Source organism: Sander vitreus, chromosome 17 (genome assembly GCF_031162955.1).
Source record: "Sander vitreus isolate 19-12246 chromosome 17, sanVit1, whole genome shotgun sequence".
NCBI lineage: Eukaryota > Metazoa > Chordata > Actinopteri > Perciformes > Percidae > Sander > Sander vitreus.
Genome location: NC_135871.1, coordinates 950,544 through 973,406, shown reverse-complemented (window position 1 = coordinate 973,406; position 22,863 = coordinate 950,544). Strand labels below are relative to the sequence as shown.

Here is a 22,863-nt window from a genome sequence, read left to right as displayed (position 1 = left end):
CGCATTCAATATCACATGCTCATAGCCCTCACCCACCCACACTACCAGGAAAAAAATGGATGCATGGCCAAGTAAAACAAGAGGAGAGGCGAGTGTGTTAACAGGCTGCTGGAGACTTAGTACTGTTTGAGGAGCAAACGTCAAACTAAGATGTGGCAGGGTTAATAAAGTTGTGGAACTACGGTCATATTTCTCCATCTTTACAACAACTGGAGAGTGAGAGCTGTTGCCTTGAGAGCAAGCGTGCTGCATCGGCACAACTGGCATCCCTTAGAACAATGCTGATGATATGCTGGTGTTGGTAGGATGGCGTCGGGATGGGGGTGGGGGGGATTAAGGGAGCTGGTGTCAGGTCTGGATTGACAGACAGAGGCTCTGGGATGCAGGGGGGTGACTTGTGAGGCGATTTCTGAACAGATATTGTTGGTAGATCTGTGAGAGCCTGGACAGACAGAATGTTTTCAAATGACAATTTCCTATTTTCAAACATTTCAATTCCAACATTATAAATCCTATCGTCTATGGTTGCACATGTTAACATAGTAAAAAAACTTCAAACTATTTAAAAAAGGACCCATAAATTGAAAGGTACATTCCCAGAAGCTTTTTAACAGTGTGCAATGTTCCTGTAAGCTTAGGCTCTTATTTAGTTAAGCAATGGCTGCAGCTGTTTTGACAGCAATGTAACATTGACTCAACCTCTGCTATTTAGACCAACATCTGGTGATGCATGCTCATTTCACACTTAACAAAACAACTGGCAGACACTGGGCCATATTTCCATGATGAGGCTAATGAGGACAGACAGTCCTGACTGTATGCCAGCAGAAGTCAGCTTCTGCATGGATGATGAGAATAGACCATTCTTGGCATTCCTCGACTGATCTGACGATGAGCAACAGCATCGACTAGAAGATAGCCTCCCAACCGAAAACTCCTTCACACTTATGAGAGTGCCAAGATGATTCATGGGCTTTCTGAACTGATTTCAACTTACTGGTGCTTTATGAGGGGGGGGGGGAACACGCTGAGATTCGGCGTGTCCCCTTTTTTCCGTCACACATTCTGGTAGTGGCCCGGGCGGAGGAAGCAGGGAGCCCGGCTCAGCCTGCTGGGGAAGCCGCAACAGCGAGCAGAACGGATGGAGAAATGTGCACAACCAATGGCAACAAAACAACATGCGGGAGAGCCCAAGAGCCTGGGCGTTCAAATACATGTTTGTGTATGATTCATTTCATCTTTTGCATTTAGGGTGGACAGCAATCAGGTTTTGGCAGATGATCACTTTTTGGCAGACCAGTACCAGGTTCCTGAACCTAAACCAGAACCATGTTCATTTTCCATGCTGGTCCTCCACACTTAATATGTTCAGCAAGTGTCTCAAGCTTTTAATTGGTCCATATTCATAAAGGTGATAGTCTAAACTAATACTGCAAGCAATTCATCAACTAATCCACCTTTAAACATGTTGCAGGGCCATGTGCTTTTGAAAACATATAGTAGATGTTGGCATGCTTTTAGGGTATAAAAACAATCAGACATGTAAAGATGTCTTACCTATAAGGCCGTAGGAAAGGAACTTGTTGACAGAAGTGAGGGCGATGCCTGTGATTGGTCCAGTGGTGTCCTCAGAGCGGACCACTTCCAGGAAGGGCCTCAGAAAAACGTTGGGTTCAACATCTGACAGCTCTGAAGAGGGAGAAAGACAGTCGGTCATGTAAGCACACAACATGCAGTCATGAAAATATAACTTTAGACCTATCACTTTTCATTTATGTGTACTTGTTCACCAATGATGCTGTGACTGTCACTACTCATACAAAATATACAGTTATACAGTTCAAATTCCTGCCTTTGAACTAGAGCTGGGCAATATATCGATATCGTGACATGAGACTAGATATCGTCTTAGATTTTGGATATCGTAATATGGCAGAAGTGTTGTCTTTTCCTGGTATTAAAGGCTGCATTACAGTAAAGTGATGTCATTTTCTGAATTTACCAGACTGTTGTAACTGTTCTATTATTTGCCTTTACCCACTTAGTCATTCTATCCACATTACTGATGATTATTTATCAAAAATCTCATTGTGTAAATATTTTGTGAAAGCACCAATAGTCAACATTACAATCGTTGAGATATCGATAGAGGTATTTGGTCAAAAATATTGTGATATTTGATTTTCTCCAAATCGCCTAGCCCTACTTTGAAAACATTACTGTTTCTTGTTCAACAGTTATGTTTTTAGCAGCCTTTAAAGAACACAATTTCCCATAAGCCCTAGACGTTTGTTGGACAGGAGAGAGAGAGAGAGAGAGAGAGAGAGAGAGAGAGAGAGAGAGAGAGCGAGAGACAGAGAGAGAGGGGGAGAAAGAGAGAGAGAGAGAGACAGGGAGAGGGAGAAAGAGAGAGAGAGAGAGAGACAGGGAGAGGGAGAAAGAGACAGAGAGAGAGAGAGAGAGAGAGAGAGAGAGAGAGAGAGAGAGAGAGAGAGAGAGAGACAGGGAGAGAGAGACAGAGAGAGAGAGACAGGGAGAGGGAGAAAGAGAGAGAGAGAGAGAGAGAGAGAGAGGGAGAGGGAGAAAGAGAGAGAGAGAGAGGGAGAAAGAGAGAGAGAGAGCGAGAGCGAGAGACGGAAAGAGAGACAGAGAGAGAGAGAGAGATAGAGAGATAGAGAGACAGAGAGAGGCAGAGAGAGAGAGACACAGAGAGAGAGAGAGAGAGAGAGAGAGAGACGGAGAGAGAGACAGAGAGAGAGAGAGAGAGAGAGAGAGAGAGACACAGAGAGAGAAAGAGAGACAGAGAGAGAGAGAGAGAGACACAGAGAGAGAAAGAGAGATAGAGAGACAGAGAGAGAGAGAGAGAGAGAGAGAGAGACACAGAGAGAGAAAGAGAGACAGAGAGAGAGAGACAGAGAGAGAGAGAGAGAGCAAGAGAGACAGAGAGCGAGAGACGGAGAGCGAGACAGAGAGAGAGAGAGCGATAGAGAGACAGAGAGAGGCAGAGAGAGAGAGACACAGAGAGAGAAAGAGAGAGAGAGACAGAGAGAGAGAGACAGCAAGAGCGAGAGACAGCGAGAGCGAGACAGAGAGAGCGAGAGAGACAGAGACAGAGAGAGAGGCAGAGAGAGAGAGAGAGAGAGAGAGAGAGAGAGAGGGGGAAGGCAAGAAAAAAAGGAAATGTATGTAAAAAAAACATATTTAATGTAACCCCATTACATTTCCATCTTGTTAACTCCATATGTTAATCCATTTCCCACTCGTTCTAATGAATGGCTTTTACTCAAGATCCCCCATAGTCGGACTGAGCTTGGCAAGACTGCTTTTTCGTTTGCTGCTCCACATTCCTGGAATGCGGCACAAAGTACCTTAAAATTGGTCTCTCCCCATCTATCAGTCAGTTTAAGGCTTTGATAAATGACTTCTATGTATCGCCTTGTGTCTGCTTTGGCTGATTGTTCAAATGTATCTGTGGTAATTTAAAGGTGCGGTTCTCCTCCGCTTTTCATATCGGAAGGGGTTGAAATTTCAGACTGGGACCTCGGAAAAATTACAACGTCCCAGTTCAACTGGAACATACCATTAACGGAAGTGGGACAGAGATGGGAAGAGGGAGAAGTCAGCTAGAAGCTGGTTTACAGGAAGTCTTTGTTACTTCAAGATAACTTTATGTAGCATTTTCACTATAAAGATGAGTAGATTATAAAGGCTTGAAGTAAGGGGAAACAGCTAACCTGGTTCTGTCGGTGAGAGTGGTCATTTCAGCTGCCAAAATCGACAGTCACAGGTTAAACATGAGAAGCTTGCTGGGGTCTACTTCAGTTTGAAGTTGAAGGTCAATTGTTCCAAAAGTTAGGACAAATTTCAAATGGTGAATCTGCGACTGTTATTGTAAACTGTCAGAACTGCCCCAGACTTTGGTGATCCCCTGACTTGTCCTCTAGAGCCACTATGAGGTTGACATTTCAGAGTGAGATGTCTCAAAAACTATTCATTACATTTAGGCTTCCCACAGTATGATCTGTAGTAACTTTGGTGATCCCTTAACTTTTTATCCTGCCCATTTATCAAGTCAAAAGCTGAATTTGCCCTAAACTTTGGTTTTGTGACCAAATACCTGCAAAACTAATGGCATTTCCATTAGCCTAAACTAGACTTTTTGTTAAGCGTTAGCAGAGCAAAGGTTAGCATGTTAACACACTAAACTAAGATCGTGATCACGGTCAACCTGCTAAACATCAGCATGTTAACATTGTCACTGGATGCACTCTTGTATTTAACTTGATCTATCCTTTATTTAAACACAATCTCACAGAGTTGCTAATGTGGATATACTCTTGTTAATAAGTAATGGGTTGGAACTGATTTCAACTGCATTTTTAAAACAGTTTACAGTACAAAACTAAAAACAGGGGACCCTCTGTAAATAATGAAAAAAAAATATATATATATATATATATAATACATACATATACACAGTGGGGAGAACAAGTATTTGATACACTGCCGATTTTGCAGGTTTTCCTACTTACAAAGCACAGAGGTCTGTACTTTTTATCATAGGTACTCTTCAACTGTGAGAGACAGAATCGAAAACAAAAATACAGAAAATCACATTGTATGATTTTTAAATAATTGATTTGCATTTTATTGCATGACATAAGTATTTGATCACCTACCAACCAGTAAGAATTCTGGCTCTCACAGACCTGTTAGTTTTTCTTTAAGAAGCCCTCCTGTTCTCCACTCATTACCTGTATTAACTGCACCTGTTTGAACTCTTTACCTGTATAAAAGACACCTGTCCACACACTCAGACTCCAACCTCTCCACAATGGCCAAGACCAGAGAGCTGTGTAAGGACATCAGGGATAAAAATTGTAGACCTGCACAAGGCTGGGATGGGCTACAGGACAATAGGCGCAACTGTTGGCGCAATTATTAGAAAATGGAAGAAGTTCAAGATGACGGTCAATCTCCCTCGGTCTGGGGCTCCATGCAAGATCTCACCTCTTGGGGCATCAATGATCATGAGGAAGGTGAGGGATCAGCCCAGAACTATACAGCAGGACCTGGTCAATGACCTGAAGAGAGCTGGGACCACAGTCTCAAAGAAAACCATTAGTAACCCACTACGCCGTCATGGATTAAAATCCTGCAGCGCACGCAAGGTCCCCCTGCTCAATGTCCAGGCCCGTCTGAAGTTTGCCGATGACCATCTGGATGATCCAAAGGAGGAATGGGAGAAGGTCATGTGGTCTAATGAGACAAAAATAGAGCTTTTTGGTCTAAACTCCACTCGCCGTGTTTGGAGGAAGAAGAAGGATGAGTACAACCCCAAGAACACCATCCCAACCGTGAAGCATGGAGGTGGAAACATCATTCTTTGGGGATGCTTTTCTGCAAAGGTTACAGGACGACTGCACCGTATTGAGGGGAGGATCGATGGGGCCATGTATCGCGAGATCTTGGCCAACAACCTCCTTCCCTCAGTAAGAGCATTGAAGATGGGTTGTGGCTGGGTCTTCCAGCATGAAAACACAGCCAGGGCAACTAAGGAGTGGCTCCGTAAAAAGCATCTCAAGGTCCTGGAGTGGCCTAGCCAGTCTCCAGACCTGAACCCAATAGAAAATCTTTGGAGGGAGCTAAAAGTCCGTATTGCCCAGCGACAGCCCCGAAACCTGAAGGATCTGGAGAAGGTCTGTATGGAGGAGTGGGCCAAAATCCCTGCTGCAGTGTGTGCAAACCTGGTCAAGAACTACAGGAAACATATGATCTCTGTAATTGCAAACAAAGGTTTCTGTACCAAATATTAAGTTCTGCTTTTCTGATGTATCAAATACTTATGTCATGCAATAAAATGCAAATGAATTACTTAAAAATCATACAATGTGATTTTCTGGATTTTTGTTTTAGATTCCGTCACTCACAGTTGAAGAGTACCTATGATAAAAATTACAGACCTCTACATGCTTTGTAAGTGGGAAAACCTGCAAAATCTGCAGTGTATCAAATACTTGTTCTCCCCACTGTGTGTGTGTGTGTATATATATATATATATATATATATATATTATTTAAAAAAACTGAATTAATGTGCCATTAGATAATTGACCACAGTAAAGTATCATCTATCAGAAGCAAACCATAATCATCAACATGAGTGTTAATAAGCCAGACCAATTGAATCCTACAGTTAATTAAATCCAGCTGCAGTGCGAGACCACAGATCTGTAATCAGTTCCGAGAGAAGGAAGCTTCGCTGGGTATTCCACTCTGGGAAAACACCTTTGGCCAATCCACCCTGACTTTAATAGTCTCTCTCCTTCTCTGGAGAATTCAGTGAGAAAGGGGGTTCAGAGAGGGAAGCAAAAATACAAAACAGGTAAAACAACAACGGGGAAAATTAGTGGAGTCACGCATGCCGCTGTGAAATGTTGTGCCAGAGGAGTGCTTGCCACAGCAATACCAGGAGGATTATGGCTTTCTTAAGAGCAGCTCCGCTCCAGACAAGAAAAAACAACTTGGACATCAAAAGCTTCTGAGTGTCCAACCAATTTCCAACAGTGCACATGTGACCGCCGTGCACTAGCGTGTGATATCCAATACCCCTGCAGCTTGTTTAGAAATCAAATATGAAATAGTTTGGAAATTTACAGTCCCTTTATCGGCCGCCAGGTCACTTTTAGGCCTCGCTTTCAAAAGCTTATCTCTCGCTTGCTGCTTTATTGAATGTTTTTTCATCCAGTGTTTTATTTTAGCCATTGTTGAATTTGAAAGCTTGGAGCAGTTCTGGTTTAAAGGGTGAAGGGTGAACACCGAGTGTAAATTTAGCAACAACTGCACAAAAAATAAACACTTTTCCCCATGAAAGCTAAAATAAAAAACATACTTAGAAATTAAGTAAAACTTAAAGTGTTAACTTCTGAGGGAGTGAGGTGGCGGTCCGACAGCTGCCAGAAAACTTTGTAAAGAGAAGTTTTGTGTCCCATTTCTTTACAGTGTAGTAGGGGTGGAAGGAGGCTGCTCAAATTAATCTGTCAATAGATCCTGATAAAGACTTCATCAGAGGCGATCACCCTGTAAGTGCTATGGCTGCGTTCCCAAAGACCACAGATTGGAAAACTCAATTGTGTTGTATTGATCCAGCTGGCCATCGGTGAACACGGGGCTGACTGGAGCGGTCTGTCGGTGGCCACCACCAATCTTCTTAAATAAAGTCTAAATACAGGCTCTGTACTTCAACTCAATCTCCGGGGCTTGTGGAGTGAAGTGAAATAAATAACGACGGTTGCAGCCGTGGTGAGGCAATCATTCTATAACCAGGTTAACCTCTGGCTGACATTGACCCCCCCCCAAAAAAAAAAAAAAAAACCTGCAGGATTAAACTGGCTCACCCAGGCGTGCATGTTGCCATCTAGGGGCTGGCTTTGCCTGATATAAGAGCGCATACAAGTCCAACTTATTTAGTTTTCGAGTTCAGCTTATTTAGTAAAACAACAGAGGTTTGTAAAATGAGCCCATTACGATTCACCAGGAGCCTAATCCTATCTAGCTCTACCATGCTGGAGCTCCATCTTTCTGCTTGGAGCTGTGGTGAGAGTATCCAGCCATGTGTGGATTACCTCTCCAAATGACCCCGGCAACGAGAGAGAGGAGAGGCGGGGGTGAACCTTTGCCCCCAGGAGAGCACCCCGGGATGAGGCCGGCTCACTGCAAAACAGAAGCCATCTTTAACACATGCACATCTATTGGCACTGGAGCAGAAAAGGCTTAGAACCCAGGGAGCAAGAGCAGGCGTCTGAGCTGCAGATGCACCTTATTGTCCAGACAACAGGAGAAGAAAAACTGCACAGGGAAGATCAAGAAATGAAACACAAACAATATCCACACCTAACCAGACCATCTCAATTTGAAACATACACATATTCAATGTGGGGGCTCCAAAGATGTTTGCAGGGCGTTTTAAGCCGTGTCAAGAGTTGTACAAACAGGCCTGTCACAGTCACAGTGTAGAGGAGCTGAGCACTAGAAACAAAACAAGCTCTTTTAATGGCCGAAATGGCAGAAACAGAGGAGTGTTACATTTGTATGGAGTAATTTCCTTGTCTTACAAAAGCAAGTTAAACAAAGAACACACAGAATATTGTCCAAATAGCAAAATACCCAGATTTGAGGTTCCCAGGCTACCAAATCTGTTTTCTATCTTCTTTTATGTTGTAGTCACAGGTTGGGCACATTAATCAGGCTGCCACTCCAAACAATGTATATGTATATAGTTTTTGAATGTGTATTACTATCAAAAGTAATGGTGATTAATGTTATTCATTTAAAACTGTTGAACTTTAACTGTGCCCCTAAAAAAGAGATATTTTAAGAGATATTTAGAGTTATGGGATCTTAACATCTGAATTACATTTTATATTGACCTGGAGTGTGATTGCACGTCATATCTACTTTTTGTTAATTCCCATTCTGAGGTACAATGAGACTAAACAAGCCGAGGAATTCTTTGTGTCTGACGCTATACAAACAAAAAGCCAATTTTCCAAACTAGGCAGCTGTTGGAATGTGTGCATCAGTGTGTGCTGTTTGCTTGTATGATGGAGGGACTGACACGCTCATTTTGCTCAAGGTATGGTGGAGCTATAGGCAGGGGGAAGCTATTCACAAAGAAATACTAACACTGCAGCCGCTGGGTTAGCTAACTCATTTGTTGTTGATTCATTAAAATCACAAAAGGATAAAGAACTGAATCTGCCAGTCTAACGTGTCACATATTTTACAGCGATAGGCCTCTGCTTCAAATGAGTTACTACTGGATGTTGCATTGGACCTTTATCATCATTCATCCTCAGCATCATTTATTCAAAGTATATTATTTTCAAACCTTTTATCATCTACCAAATGATCAGCAGCCTAATGGCCTACCAGTGTGTCCTGTTGAGTTAGTGGCTAACAGAGTTTCTGGTGCTTTTTAACCTGCTGTGTATTAAGCAGTGTTTCCCCTATAATTGTACAGTTTTTTTATGGCAAAAATAACACCAACAATCCATTACAGTGTTTCCCCTTTGTGAGTCCATGAACGAGGAAACAGTTATTATAACTGCCACAGGAGATGTGTTATGTTATCTAAACTGCTAACGTCAGATGAATAGGTTAAGTGAAGATAATGTTGTTGGTAGCCTACCGGTGCAGAACAGGCTCGGTCATGAACGACACGATAACATGCTGCCGGATTCAGTGTTTTTGTGTTTGTAGCTGAGCTAGAACAGAATATTGGGCTAAAACAGAGCCATGTTCTCCGTGAAGTCTGCAGGAAGTGATGTAATGCTGTGTTTTATGTGGAGCGAGCACTGAGCCGGATTCGGTTTAAAAAACAGCCTTTTAAATCCTACACTGTCAGCAACCGGTCATATGGTAACTTAGGAGGCAATTTGGCCTTGTGTACTCGGATTCATCTGGCATGCAGTGAACACACCAGCCATCATTTTGTTTGAATGAAACCAACTCCTGGCATTTGCTCCTGCTGTTCTTCACTACCATTTTGGAAGAAGGAAATAAAAAAAGTAACAAACAAACTAGCTTCAAAAGTGACACATTTTCATAAGTGCTATGCGATGAATCTGATTCATGTCGATGTGAGGAGTGGTTCATGTGGATTTCTTGAAGTAAATGTTAAATATTTGTTAAGGTAGCCCTTGAAGTGTTACATTTGAGAACAGAACTAATAGGCAACATACTTTTGCTTTTCTTAGGGGCTTTTCAGACCAAATGGGAATAATTTGTGCAAATAAATGGCACTTCAATTTAAATATTGGAGCCCATCTATCTCCATAAGCCTTTCTTAACCCAATCCACAACGTTCAGATTTAGTCGTGCGTTTTTCTTCCTTCCGCAGCTGTTTCAATTTTCAGCAGATTTTGATAAATAATTTCCAAAAACAATGACTTTACTTTTCTCTGACATCAAAGTCATAATTCTGTTCATATCATCAAACAATATGGATATTGATCATTTGGTCTTGCAGCATAGTGTCCTTTCTGACAAATAATAATAATAATAATAATAATAATAAAGACAATGAAGATAAAGATAACATCTGGGGAAGAACAGCAGTTGAACTGGCTTCATGAGGAGTAAACATACTTTGTTGTCCAGGTAACGTAGAGTATAGAGTTAGCTGACGTTATATGCTATGGACATTAGCCTAAGAAATGATGTAGAATTTTGTGAAAGGCATAGGTAAAACCTGACCATATATGATAAAGAATAGCGTCACATCAATTATTACTATTACTATTGTTGTTACAGGCAACAGAAGCATATGAGCTCACTGAACATAACTGACCATTACACCTTGTATTAAAGACCATCATCACACACAATCGTTATAATAGTTCAAAAGGGCAAACTCTCAAAGTCATCTTTATTATGCTAGATGCAACAAAACTGCAAAGCTACACTACAGTATTGCATACAACGAGCCTGTGTTCAGGGTGTAGAGGTTAATGTGGATTTGTTTTAGTAAACACAATGATGAATCAATGATTGTGTGACAGTGAAAAACTTTACTTTTCGGTGGAATACACGAAACGTGAATATTCGTGCCGGCCTTGGTGTAAAAGGTTTGAACGAGGGAAAACTACCAACGTATATTCCATATTGTCGTTTTGTCCTCAGTGTGAAAAGGCGTTTAGTCCAAAACAAGTGAACAGAATTACAAGTGTGATAGCAACATATGAGCCTTTTTTTTATGTATGATTATATGATTTACATTTATATTATTAAAATGTCCTTAAGAGAGTCTGTGCCATTGACTTCTCTTGTAGAGATGAGTTGAGATGTAGAAGAAGCATGTATGATGTGTGGACAGTAATGATAAAACAGCACTGTAGATCATGTTTTTGTGAAAGACTACTAAACAGATAGATATTCAACAGTGGTTCTGACGTAGCCGTATAAAATCAATGCATCTATGTACAGACAGCAGCAGAAGAAATCCGTAAAGAAACAACCTTGTCTAGCTGTTACATTGCTAAGACAACACAGCAGTATACACCTGTGTGCACGGCACATGCACACAAATCTCAACCCCAACAATGACCCACAGTTGACAAGCTTTCAGTGAAAATGGACAAAACTAAATGACAGCTTCTATGAAGGGGCAACAGAGGCAGAGAGAGGGGGAGCAGTAGATGAGGGAGGGGTGAATCCCCCCTTTGACCGACGCAGCGGTCCAAAACCAAACACTGATGGTTATTGATCTGGACCTCTTCAGCTGCTAAAATTAAGAGTCAGGGTCCTTGGTTGCAATGCTGAGGATGAAGGCAACACTTTAACAAGACCAGCGAGGGTAAATGAAATCCAGGGAGAATTCTGCTGTTCGTCTGCTGAACAAAGTCTTGCACGACAGTATTCTTATCCATCTATCGGGAGAAGTTTGATGAATGTCAGCTCTCCTTAGCCCTCGGCCCCCACCCTTGTTTCATTCATTCTTCTTTTCTGCCCTTGGTCCCTGTATTCTCCTGAATGAAACTGACACTTGTAGAAGGGGGCAATTAGGATGAAACAATGCTATGGTGCTCCATATGGTCATTTCATTGGGCCACAGTGGTATTTTATAGATGCTTGGAACAATGCCTCTGCACAACCTAAACAGGCAATTTGAAAGCCCTAGAGAAATTAAAACTTTCTAAAATGCTTGGGAGGACGGCTGTAATGGCTACTGCAGGGGAGCATTTCCTACAGGGCTACAAGGAATATAGTTTGCATTTGTATTTACAAGAACACTGTTACTGAATTGTTCAAGGAGCAGAGAACCAATAGCATTACACACATAAGCTCCAAAAGCCTAATCAATCACTAAGTCAATCAAAAGATGTCTTCATATTGCTTCTTCAGAAAAGTAACACAGTTGCTGTTTATTTTATCTCAGTGAAAACACAATGGTAATTAAAGCTGGTAAGATCCATTCAGAGAAATTTAGCCTACTAAGTTTTTTTTACTAAACCAGGATATGTCTGTCATATAAATGTCATGATTTTCTTTGCAATACTAGTAGTACATTAAATTTTTGTCTAAAATCTACAGAGTGCAATGTTTTATTTGTGTAATGAAGCTAAAGTACAGTGAGAAACAAAAGTGTGCGTGTGTGTGTGTGTGTGTGTGTGTGTGTGTGTGTGTGTGTGTGTGTGTGTGTGTGGGGGGTTAAGAGGTGCTTCAACTGATAGCCACCTACGTTGTCTGTGTAGAAAATGAAGAGGACTTTTACTTCCAGAACTCCGGATGACCAAAATAACGACTCCCAAGTCAATTCACAACTCTGTTTGGGTTGAGAACAGAGTACATTTTTGCCTTTGCAGATGTAACATGTTGCAACATCTGTCACTCATTTATAGCATCATCTTGTTTTTTTTTTCTAGAGTGACTCAACATAACACCAATGACTAGGCCTGTCACGATAGTCAATAAATCAATTAATCACACGATAAAAAAAATGAGCTCGATAATTTTTACGGCCGCGATAATTTCCATTTGCATGCTTGTTTGTTTTCCTTGTCTCTCTCTCTCTCTCTCTCTCTCTCTCTCTCTCTCTACCAAAGAGACTGGAGGACCACTCTCGGTTCCTTAGCGTAACGAGGAGTGAACCCTCTTGTCAGTCACATGGTCTTTGTGTGGGCGGGACTCCTGGAGGAGAGAGAGACAGAAAATGCTAGTTGAGAGTTGGAGCAGGGCTTCCCCATAGACGGTATATAAGAATGGACCAACAGACCCCGTGTCTCTGGACGGAGACCAGTGAAGGATATTAGAAGCTCTTTCCCGGTGATGGCTGAGCGTTACTGAGCAGCCTCCAACTGAGAGAGACGACGTAAATGTGACGTGAGCAACCTGTCTGAAAGTTGGAAGTCTTCTGGTAGCTGTGCCAAGAGAAATCTCAATCATTCCCAATCTAGCAGAGACGGAGAGCGTAGGTATATGTAAGGAGATAACATAGACACAGGCTCATTATTGATCACTAAAATGATAGTTAACATTAGTCATTACACTTAAACAGCTGATGGAAGTCCAAACTGCCTGAGAGCTTCTCCTGTACTATACGGTAACTCCTCTACTATGAGACAGGAAGTCTCGTGGTTATGACCCAATCGTTAGCCTATTGTTATAAAAACGTCTGCTACGGAGCCATAACGTGAGCTACAAGGTAATGGAGCCTTTTATACATTGTCGTGTTTCTTTAGAAATAAACAACGGACAAATAGAGTCTTTAAACGCTTCAGATGTAAAGGTATTCTCTGTCAAAGTGACGTCAAAATGAATGGCAGTCAATGGAATGCTAACGGGAGGTGATGGCTTGGTAGCATCAAAATGGCACCAGAGGAGGTTCGCGGTCGAAGGAGAAGCTGACCCCCTTGGGTTTCCCGCAGATTTTTAGTAAAGCATATGAGCGATATCCGCCGTGATACTCGGCGTCCTGTTTTCTCCCTTTCATTCCAAAGCACACAGTTGACAACCTGCAGGTGGAGACAGGCTCGGACATACACGCCACTGTGGACTTGTCAGTCTCGCAAGCGGTTTCAGGAAAGTGGCTGCATGTGTCCGACAATGCACAGAACATTAACGGTACAAGCCTCCAGCTGTCCACAGAGTTGCGCCAGTGTTTGTATGTGTGTGTGTGTGTGTGTGTGTGTGTGTGTGTGTGTGTGTGTGTGTGTGTCGGCCCGCCCCCACGCAGCTCCGACCTGCAGAAGGAGCAGCTTCTGCTGCACCTTCGCCAAAATGAAGACTGAAAAACAGAACTATTTTGATACAAACATTTACTTGCCATGTGGCAGATAGCCACATAGATATAGATATAATTTATTAATTATATATTATTTAAATTTAATATTTAGTGTTTAATAAATAATTGTTAAATGTAGTACAGTGTCTGTAGTCTATCACAAACACTCGAGGAATGCTGCAAACATTTGACAGCCAGTACGGATTGCCTGGAGAACATACGGGTCACAAACGGCAATCCAACAACTGAACAACAGCGTGAAAGACGCCATACTAAAAGATCAAAGACATATTGTGGATATTTAAAATGTCTTCCAGTTCCAGTGTTAAATATTCTTTACAAATAAAAGTGTACTGATCTTTGAAAGGGTGTACCTGCATTATTATGCCATTATCATTATATTAGATGAAAATGGTCTCGGAACGACAATATTATCGTTTAGCGCAATAAATTCTGGGACAATTTATCGTCCAGCAAAATTTGTTATCGTGACAGGCCTACCAATGACAATATTAACATGAGACAAAATGGCAAAATTAGACAAGACAATTACACAGTTAAAAGATGCAACCAATAATTCTACAACAATTGGAAATAGCAGCAGGTTGGGGCAACGGATTAGGAAAATGCACTGCATCACCTAGTCACTATTGATAAATAACTTTACTGACCAATCCTGTAAAAACCTATTTCAACCCAATGTTTAATGATTTTACTTAAAAGCACTTTATTTCTAATGAATAGCACTCTAAGAGATTTCACTCAAATCCTAGAAAGTCACAGAACTCCCCCCACTAGCAGTCCTCCATGCTTTGTTTGCCACAGCTGAGATCGGAGAGCCTGATATTAATGACGACACCACTGAAGACCAAACAAGCACACAGTGCTGGTGGCAACCTCTGACCTCAAAGTCCGTTCAAATTGCCCCTTGGACGTCATGCTGATCATTAAGACAAACTGGAGCTCCAGCTACTGGGAAGACATACGGCTCCCCTTTTATATGAGGGATTAGAGAGTGTCTGTATGTGTGGAGGGATGAGTGCAATAGAGGTATTACAGCCAAGGTGATAGGGCGTGAGTTAAGGAACGCAAGTAACACAGTCAAGTACAATGTTGTGGCACTATAAATATATTTTATAAGGGCTTCTTTAATTTCAACTCAACAGGTTTTTTAAAGCTGATTGTGTCAGAGTGTAAAATATCTTTAAATACGACCTTTTTTAGAACACATCCCTGGTACTGTATGTAGGGCTGGGCGATAAATCAAATCACAGCATTTTTACACATAAAGGTCCGTTTACAAATCATGGGATTACTATTAATCCTGTATAAACTGTTTGTGTAATGACTTCTGTGGATCTAAAGAAGCTTTCTCAAGTCTGAGAAAATAACCCTAACAATGTCATCAGGGTTGATGTCGGCGAATAAAACATTTTCACAGAAAGCTTGTATTACAAAACATAAGGCGTGGAGTTTGAAAGACATTTACCAGGTAGGGCAGACCTAATGAACAGATGCTATTAGTATTTGTTGAGTCTGATTAATCCGTAATCCAAAACGTAACGTTAGCCTACTACTCTTTGGCCGGCTCGCAAGCCCAAACTGTGTGCGGCGTGGTGTGGTAGTTTTTCTAACGTTACTAGTTGTTGCAACAGCATGTGAAAAAAAACTACAAAGTTCGCTAGGCCAAAAAGAACGTTAATCTCGCGATAAAAAAATTGACGCCGTTAAAATGGGCTTTGCGTTAACGCCGTTAATAACGCGTTTAGCTGACAGCACTAATTGTTACCACTTTATTTGATTCATTTGATAAATTCAAACTTTACTTTTTGCACAACACAAAATGTCAAAACATTGTGCAAATTGAGTTATAGTCTAAAGTAGTGCACAGGAAATGATCGCTGACTACAGTAGCTGTCTTGAGTCATGGAGTCATGACAGCCCTGTAAACATGGCTGTAACATGGACAGTAACACTATGCACTTATCACAGTTTAAGGGACTGTGGGGACTCATGATGGATAGCTGGTTCTGGCCACCTTGTAGTGAATCTGGTCACCAGAGTGATCAATGATCTGAGCTCTTTGCTTGTGTGTTTTTGGTGAGATATTATCTCAGCTTAGCAGAGGTAGAGCCATGGCAGTCAGCTGAACAGTGTGGAGCTTCTATTTGGTTCAGTCTGCCCAGGATGCCATATAACCACAAAGCTAATGCTAACGCTAACAGCAGCTGCTTGGAGGTATCAGGTTGATGGTAGCAAACTAATTAGTGAGCTGATTTTGTTTCTGCTGAAACTGATTACTAGATTGGATGTTGCCCCCTTCCTGTCGGGGGAGAAAGCCTCTGAATTAATGCAGACCTTGGATCGCTAAAGGTCTCCAATAAAATCAGCAATTTAAACAAAATGCTTTATTATTTTCAAAGATGATTTATTTGGGCAGCATTGTGTTTCACGTCAAAAAAGCAGACCAAGTAAAAAGTAGGTGCAGTCAAACAGCATGACTTCATCCCCAAACCTTGCCTAGGCCAGAGCCTGCCAGCCACTGTGCTGCTTTGCACCTGTTATCCTGTACATAAAATGTATTTTCTATGCTGCATACTTTGCACAGAGGCCACATTATTCCGGCAGGGAGCTGGCCGAGGCCCAACGTCCACTTAATGTGTTCCACAGCCTGCTGTCCCCTCAGTGATGGATGGACATACTTTACGCTCAGTGTACTTATAAATAACGGATGTGTTATCATGCTGAATTCAAACCTGAGGGAGCACACATGACATTTCTATATGAATGTGTGATGCACAGGAGGGCAATATTTTGTAGCACTTTGAGCTCAAAGAAGCAATTCACCATGAAATAATTTGTTTAAAATAATAGTGACTTTATCTTTCATGGTTAAATATCTTTTTACTTTAATGGAGCTGAAAAAATATCAACTCTTTAAACATTTCTTTAAATGACCTGCCTCGCCATAAATGCAGCCTTCTAATCCAAATCATTCCATTTCATATTGATGCATAAGTGTTTGCTTGTAGTGTCACAGCGATGTGCCCTTCAGACGAGGCAGGCTCGTATTATCACCTCTATTTCCAGAAAAACAAACAGTGGAGAGCAAGACGCACAATTTCCATCCCATCCTTTAACCATGTACCCTTGCCAATGTCAGCAGGTGTCTTGGTTAAGATGTTGGGCGGGGAAAAAAGAAGGGGGACGAGGACGAAACAGGGGAGGCAGGAGGAGGAAGGGAAGGAGGGAGAATCATTAAGACAGTTGTGGGTTATGAGCTGTGAAGGGCTTGAGGTTGGGTAGAGTATAGGGTTAAGCTGCAGATGGCATCCAGTCGGCAGGATAAACCAGTGCACATGCTCCAACTCGGACTGGATTTCACACCCCTCTTGATGAGGACCGCCATCCACAAGTGCAAGGAAATAATAAGGGATGAAATGCCAGAGAAGTATGGTGAAGTAGTAAAACAACAAAAGGTAGAACTTGCCAAGAAAAACTAGAGAATGCAGTGACAAGTCACGCAACAAAATGGACAAAGAAATTACAAATCAAACCATCTCTAAAGCCGAAAATGGAGACACATTGGTATCGTGTCAAGATTGTTTGTTTGGTTGGGCTATATTTTTGACGAATCGTTTGGGTTTTTTCCAATACAACTGCGAAAACAAGATTTTTAAAACTGTGCCAGTGCCTAAACAGTACCTGAACTGATACAATAAAAAAAAATAAAAAAAATAGAAGACAAAACAAAAGTCAGTGACAAAAATAATAATAGTAATAATAACTTATTTCACCAGTCAATTGCTGTTAAACATTAAAAAAGAAGAACCACTAGATGGCAGAAGTATTTTACATCAGCCTAATATTCCCGCGGTGTACTTGAATGCACCATGAGCATACAAGGTGCAACTGAACGCACCAATAAGCCCCGTCGGTGTTGCTTCTTCCCGACAACTCCGACAGTGGCCATTGTGTCTTGAAAAGTTTGTTTTTAGCTGCAGACTGTTGTACGTCCTGGTGTTGGAATCCTTTCCAGTGAAATACAGCCACACGTTAGCTACTAGCTAACGGTAGGCTAACGTTACCTGCTGCCAAGTGTAATGTTAGCTAGCGTCATGTGCGGTGATGCTTCTGTTGCTTGTACGGTCCGTTTTAGAGAATGTTTTGTTTGCATGCCCCCCCTGGTGTTTCAGGGAATACTGTAACACATAATACGATGAGCATATAAACACCTCTGAGTGCACTCATACTTCATGCCCCCCAGTGTCTCATAATAGCAATAACAAAGCTTAATTGAAGACAGTTTGCGCCTATTCATTTTAAAAGGGCTACAGCCAATTAGGAAACTCCAACGCTCGACTGACCAATGGTGTAACTTCATCATTCACTCAGGAAGTCAGGGACAGACGTGTGCTCTTATAGGTCTGACTGCTTTGCTGTGGTCCAGCCCACAATTTCCACAGCAAGGGTACTAAGTGGCATCGAGGAAAAACAGAATGTGGACCGACAGGAGTTGATGAGAGAAAGAAGGCAAGAATATGTCAGATGTGGGGTGAGATAAAAAAAAGACTGAGGCAAAGCAGCGAACAAAGAGACAAAGCTGTGGCATGTGAGGGTGTGTGAAGGAGTGGGGAGTTATCGTCCTTATTTGTTTCACCTGCTGCACTCCTTCAGCTCCCCACTAATGGCATTCCCATGGGGTAGGAGAGATTCCAGAAACCACGCACTGTACTGTACAGGCCGACTCTACTGTGTTCACACAGGACACAATGCACCACTGCCACAGAGGCTCACACTGAAACTACACTACGGGTATTACACACGGCCACTGTGAACAAATTGATGTAGTGTTTAAAACATGCCATTGAATGGATAGGGTTCACAGGAAACACTGCACTATCATAATGCATTATTTACATTAAGTGGGTTTTTAGATTTAGTCAAAGAGCTGCTTTTTGCATCCAGGCTATGTGGATGACATTCAATACAATTTGGTCTGAATCCACTCAACGAACCAAGGTTTTTAAAGGCTGACACTATTTTTTATGCCAGAATATTGAGATGTACAGTGCCAACTGTACTTGGTATCCTTGATTTTAGCACAATTAGCCAGTGGCAAACGGCTGCAATTCAATTTATACAGCATGTAGCCAAGGTCAAGAGGTTCAGTTACAGTTTGACTAAACAGAGTGGGCATGACGAATGATCTTTAAACATGCAATGATGTGTTGGTGCCAGAAGTGGTAGTTCCAGTATGTCAGAAACAGCCACACTCCTGAAAACGTTGTGCACTAAGGGGTCTTGAGTTTACAGACCATTGTGCAATATACAAATTGTACAATTGTGTGTGCAAAAACAGCTTGTTAATGATTGAAATCATAGAGGAATGGACAGATTTGGTTAAGCCAACAGGAAGGCCAAAGATGGGCAAGTAACTCAGTATGACAGCAACAATGATTTCTCAATAAATAAAAAACCTTTGAACGTTGAAATGAATGGGCTAGAGCTGCAGACGATGAGGTCTGGTTTAACTCCCGTCTGCAAAGAAGAAGGCTACAACACAAGGTGAGGCTACGATAGGCACAGCATCACCAAAACTGGACAACTGATAAGTGAGGGTCTCAATAGCCAGTTCCATTTAGATACTGATACGCAAATTAACGGGATTTCTTAACTAAAGCTAACAAATCTTTAACCAGACCTTTTGTTTCTTACTCTTTTATAAACAAAGAGCGACGTAGAAGACATTCAGATAATGTTAACAAGCTTTTCATTTTTAGCCGGCACTGACTTTCACAAATTAAAATGATCATAAAAACATAGCTGTAAAAGTAGCCTAGACCTAACACTGTTACTTTTGTTTTTCATGTTGGCCCTATAACTTGGAAACAATGCAGTAAATCTATGATTTATGGGCTTTTCCAAATGTTTTGACATTACAAATTGTTTTATACAGATCATATCAACATCTGTAAAAATCGGCTATTGGCCTTAACACAATGTTAATATTGGTTATTGCCCCTCATTTGAATGTAGCCACAGCACATCTCATCAGTATTAATAGGCTGATACCACTGTATTTAGACACGATGCTCGCTTTATACCCACCCAGCATTGACAGCAAATCCTCTGTGTGCGTTTAATAAATCGCAGCAGTTAGGTAGGATGGCTTAGTCTCAAGTCACCTAATGACTATATTATGAGCCACAGCATTAAGAGGGATTAATACTAATCTTGGCTGTTTCAGTTTACCCTGGGCTGAGGGGGTGGGTGGTTTGAGGGGACAACAGAGCAGTGTGTGTTCCCCTAGCCAGCAGCTAGTCAGCCAGTTCCCAAACAAAGCAAATTGTGCATTACAGAGTTGGTTTTGCATGCTAAAGAAAAACCATTGCTGATGATCCATCTCCAGGACGACATGCTGTTGAGCTAGTCTAGAGAACACACACAAATAAAAAGCACATATTGCAGCGCACCGTGTGCTCTCTATAGCTGGGATAAAGACCCAGATAAACTAAATCGGAGACTGAGTATACAGAGCTGAAAGCCTCAGGGTCCACTTGGTGAGTCCTGAGCCACAGCAAGTCCTTGGTCCTCTACTAACAGCACTTTACAATAAGAATAAAAATGTATATGAACTACAATGTAGCAAGTAGCTGTGGGAATTTTACAAACTGGAGTACATAACAGTATTAAATGTATAAAACTACTAAAAAGAAGAACAAAAACCCATAAGAAAGTAAAGAAGCAGTAGAGAAAAGCTACATTCAGCTTTGTCTCATACTTCATGTCACTAGTTAAAATGAGTTATTAAAATATCTTTATAAATATATTTAGAGGAATTATGCAGCTCGCGTTCCACTGATTTGTTAAACTACAGCACAGTTTTCTTCATCCTTGTGCATGTAAGCTCTCCACATGCAACAGCTTGCCCTATCCATGGAAACACATGGTGACTTTCGAACAACAGAGGCTTACAGGGGACATTTCGAACGAGTGATGCCACACAGGCTCCATGGCGGGGTAACATAAAAGCCTATCAGGTTTATCCCCACTGGGGCACTGAATTGCCCCGCCCAGAGTAGTTGGAGATGTCTCGGGCTGGCTTAGCAGACCAAGGCGACAAATGTCATAAATGACTCCCCTGTGGGCCTGCATGTCGGCCACGCCAGAAACAGCATTAGAAAGCCATTTTTTTTTTTTTGTCATTTGTACATCCATAATAAGATATTCACAATAATTAAACAATTCTAATAAAAGTGCCATATCACTTTCACACACGATTTCCAACACTGCAGCCTTCTTTTCTGCAAGATCCAAGTTTCCTTGTTTTTCACAGCGTGTCAACTGGAGGAAAGAGCTGAGTGGTTGAAGGAGGAAAAAAATGAGCCACTTCACTGCTGTTCACATGGCAGCTCACTTTCACTGATGTATAAAGTGCACTTCCCTAGGGATTGCTGTTTGTCATAAAACATCTCTCAGCACATAATTTAACCAAACTTGAGAGGCAAAAGAGAAAAAAATGGAATACAAACATAATTTGCTAAAGGGGTGTTGGAGTCTAATACTGAGACTGTTTGCCAGGAGTGCAGTAATTCTAAACCATGCTGCAGTAAGTGGCTCCTCAAAGATACTGTGGGGTAATGTCAGACAGCTGAGCAAATGGGATGGGATCCAGGGAGTGCATTATCTTTATGAATTCATGACTAAATTTTGTACTGAAAGTGACAGAGGGGTAGGTGTTTGTATACACATTGTCTTGTGGTGTGCTCTTACAAAAGAATGTTGAAGAGCACAAATCTACAGTGTACAGCTTTAATGTGCCTTCATTTGTCTCATTTGACTTTAGCGTGCCACATCACTTGAGTAAAAAAAGGAAACTTGGTGTCATCCCTACTACAAGCATAAGGCATTACAGTGCACAACATCTGGAAATGCAAAATCGTTGGCAACAAATAAAAAGTGAAAAGATACCTAACAGTATACGGTTTCCCGTAATTTTGGCTTACACTACAGCCTTTACAAGAATTAGCTCCAAACCACAAAATGGTGGGCCTCACACTCTTTAATGTCCTACACCACAAAAAAGAAGGTGCCAGTGTCAACATATTAAATGTCTGAAAACTACACTGTATTGGGATTAGACTTGTGCAAAATTCAAAATAATGTATAACATGAAAACTGACAAATGCGCAAAGCTGAAAATATTCCTGTTATTTTTGTTTGCCGTTAGCTCTTTCAAACATGTAGACAAATTCTTTCCCATAAAGTTGGTTTCTGCAGTGCAATGTGTCTCCCTCACACCAAGCTCGTTCTGCACACGCAAGGCTGCGCCTATCCAATCCGACTGGCATCACGGCCATGGAATGCTGAAGTCCACATTTTTCCCATTCAGCAAGGAAAAACGGCCTTTCAAAGCCAATCAGCTAGAAATGTTGCTTTGTTTTTATTTTCGACTGAACTTCCTGGAACCTATTATGGAGCTGTCAGGGATGTATATTTAGCTATGGCAACACAGGGCCTCCTCGCCCCCTTGCGCCACTGGTCATGTCACCTCGGATAAACAGAAAAACAATTGGTTATCTCTTTTGTCACCTTTAAAGAAAATGGCATGGGTTGTGTGTGTGTGTGTGTGTGTGTGTGTGTGTGTGTGTGTGTGTTTAAGTGACAGATACCGCCTGTATGGCTAAATACAACGTCTCTGTAAACAACAGTAGAAGGATGTAGGATAAATGTATACTATGTACATACTATAGTCACACCTTCAGAAATGACCGACAGACTTTTCTACTAAAATCACTGACCACGTTTACATGCACTCTAACACCCAAATAATACCGGCATATCACACGCCTAAATCGGAAAATGCTAAACTCGGAAAAAGGCCTTTTTTGGACTATCCAAACAATATATGCTTTTAACATGACAGGTATCAAATTCAGACTATTGTCATACTAAGAATAATAGTGGAATATTGGTGTGCAAGTAAACAAGAATAATAGTGGAATATTGGTGTGCAAGTAAACAAGAATAATAGTGGAATATTGGTGTGCAAGTAAACATACTGTAACAAAAGAAATA

General features: G+C 41.5%; 1 protein-coding gene across 3 annotated transcripts in view; it reads right to left on the bottom strand.

Moving 5' to 3' along the window:
- Nucleotides 1-22,863, bottom strand: part of gbf1 (golgi brefeldin A resistant guanine nucleotide exchange factor 1) — a 119,887-nt gene that overhangs the window by 63,834 nt on the left and 33,190 nt on the right. For all 3 annotated transcript variants that reach the window (XM_078273890.1, XM_078273892.1, XM_078273891.1), the window contains exon 4: nucleotides 1,558-1,689. In XM_078273890.1, the coding sequence (XP_078130016.1) occupies nucleotides 1,558-1,689 (132 nt within the window). The remainder of the gene's footprint in view (nucleotides 1-1,557; nucleotides 1,690-22,863) is intronic.